The following is a 2580-nucleotide window of genomic DNA, read 5'->3' on the forward strand; positions in this document are numbered from 1 at the left end:
CCTTCAATATCAACCTTGGGAGCTTTGATCTCACCCTCAACCTTTGGAACTGATACATCAACATCTCCCTTTAATTTGGGCCCACTCAGACTTATGTCCCATTCTGGCAGTTTGGGTCCTGAAATTGATGGCATTTTGATTTTAGGCATGTCAAATCCACCTTTTGGCCCTTTGATATCAAACTCTGAACTTTTGATGTCAACTTCGGGAGCTTTGAGATCAATCTTAGCTTTGGGAAGGTTTAGATCAACATCTGGACCCTCCATTTGTGGACCTTTAATGTTCAATGATGGCATTTTGATTTTAGGCATGTCAAATCCACCCTTTGGCCCTTTGATGTCAACTTCAGGTGCATTCACATCAATGTTAGCTTTGGGAAGGTCTATATCAACATCTGGACCCTCCATTTTTGGACCTTTAATGTTCCATGATGGCATTGTCATTTTAGGCATTTTAAATCCTCCCTTGTGGCCCTCTATGTCAACATCAGGTCCTTCAATATCAACCTTGGGAGCTTTTATGTCACCCTCAATCTTTGGAACTGACATATTCACATCACCCTTTATTTTTTGACCTTTCAGTTGGAAATCCACATCTGGCATGGAGAGTTTGGGTCCTGAAATGCTTGGCATGCTGAATTTGGGTCCTTTGATTTTACCACTTGGACTCGCAATGTCCACATCTGGCCCTTTGATATCCAACTCAGGGGCTTTAATATCAATATCAGCTTTTGGGAGACTGACATCAACATCTGGCCCTTCAACATTTGGTCCTTTCAGCCCAATGGATGGCATTTTAAATTTAGGCATTTTAAATCCTCCTTTGTGGCCCTCGATGTTAACATCTGGTCCTTCGATATCAACTTTAGGAGATTTTACCTCACCCTCAATCTTTGGAACTGTCACGTCAACATCTCCCTTTATTTTGGGCCCACTGAGATTCATGTCCCAATCTGGTAGTTTGGGTCCTGATATTGATGGCATTTTGACTTTTGGCATTTCAAATCCACCCTTTGGCCCTTTAATATCAAACTCTGGACCTTTGATGTCAACTTCAGGTGCTTTCACATCAATGTTAGCTTTGGGAAGGTTTATATCAACGTCTGGACCCTCCATTTTTGGACCTTTAATGTTTAATGATGGCATTGACATTTTAGGCATTTTAAATCCTCCTTTGTGGCCCCCAATGTCAACATTTGGTCCTTCAATGTCAACTTTTGGAGCTTTTATGTCACCTTCGATCTTTGGAACTGACACATCAACATCTCCCTTCATTTTGGGCCCTTTGAGACGGAAATCAACATCTGGCATATGTAGTTTTGGTCCTGAAATGCTTGGCATGCTGAATTTGGGTCCTTTGATTTTACCACTTGGACTCTCAATGTTAAAATCTGGTCCTTTGACATCCAAATCAGGGGCTTTAATATCAATATCAGCTTTTGGGAGACTGACATCAACATCTGGCCCTTCAACATTTGGACCTTTCAGCCCAACAGATGGCATTTTAAATTTAGGCATTTTAAATCCTCCTTTGTGACCCTCAATGTCAATATCTGGCCCTTCAATATCAACCTTGGGAGCTTTTATCTGACCCTCAATCTTTGGAACTGACACATCAACATCTCCCTTTACTTTGGGTCCACTCAAACTCAAATCCCAGTCTGGCAGTTTGGGTCCTGATATTGATGGCATTTTGATTTTAGGCATGTCAAATCCACCTTTTGGCCCTTTGATATCAAACTCAGGACCTTTTATGTCCACTTCAGGTGCTTTCACATCAATATTGGCTTTGGGAAGGTTTATATCAACATCTGGACCCTCGATTTTTGGACCTTTAATGTTCCATGATGGCATTGACATTTTAGGCATTTTGAATCCTCCTTTGTGGCCCTCAATGTCAACATCTGGTCCTTCGATATCAACCTTGGGAGCTTTTATGTCCCCTTCAATCTTTGGAATTGACACATCAACATCTCCCTTTATTTTGGGCCCACTCAGACTCATATCCAAATCAGGCAGTTTGGGTCCTGATATGGATGGCATTTTGATTTTGGGCATGTCAAATCCCCCCTTTGGCCCCTTGATATCAAAATCTGGAACTTTGATGTCAACGTCAGGTGCTTTTACATCAATGTTAGCTTTGGGAAGGTTTATATCAACATCTGCACCCTCCATTTTTGGACCTTTAATGTTCCATGATGGCATTGTCATTTTAGGCATTTTGAATCCTCCTTTGTGGCCCTCAATGTCAACATCTGGTCCTTCAATATCAACTTTGGGAGTTTTTATGTCACCTTCAATCTTTGGAACTGAAACCTCAACGTCTCCCTTGATTTTGTGACCCTTAAGACCGAAATCCACATCTGGCATATGAAGTTTTGGGCCGGAAATACTTGGCATGCTGAATTTGGGTCCTTTGATTTTACCACTTGGACTCCCGATGTCAAAATCTGGTCCTTTGATATCCAGCTCAGGGGTGTTAATATCAATATCAGCTTTCGGGAGGGTGACATCAACTTCTGGTCCATCAACATTCGGACCTCTCAGCCCAAAGGATGGCATTTTAAATTTAGGCATTTTG

General features: G+C 41.7%; 1 protein-coding gene across 1 annotated transcript in view; it reads right to left on the reverse strand.

Annotated features, from left to right (window-relative positions):
* The window catches only part of ahnak (AHNAK nucleoprotein), a 52824-nt gene that overhangs the window by 4380 nt on the left and 45864 nt on the right, over positions 1-2580 (reverse strand). The window contains 1 exon segment of the mRNA XM_032528644.1: positions 15-2580. Coding sequence (XP_032384535.1) covers positions 15-2580 — 2566 coding nt within the window.

The sequence above is a fragment of the Etheostoma spectabile genome, chromosome 10, assembly GCF_008692095.1.
Source record: "Etheostoma spectabile isolate EspeVRDwgs_2016 chromosome 10, UIUC_Espe_1.0, whole genome shotgun sequence".
In the NCBI taxonomy this organism is placed as follows: Eukaryota; Metazoa; Chordata; class Actinopteri; order Perciformes; family Percidae; genus Etheostoma; species Etheostoma spectabile.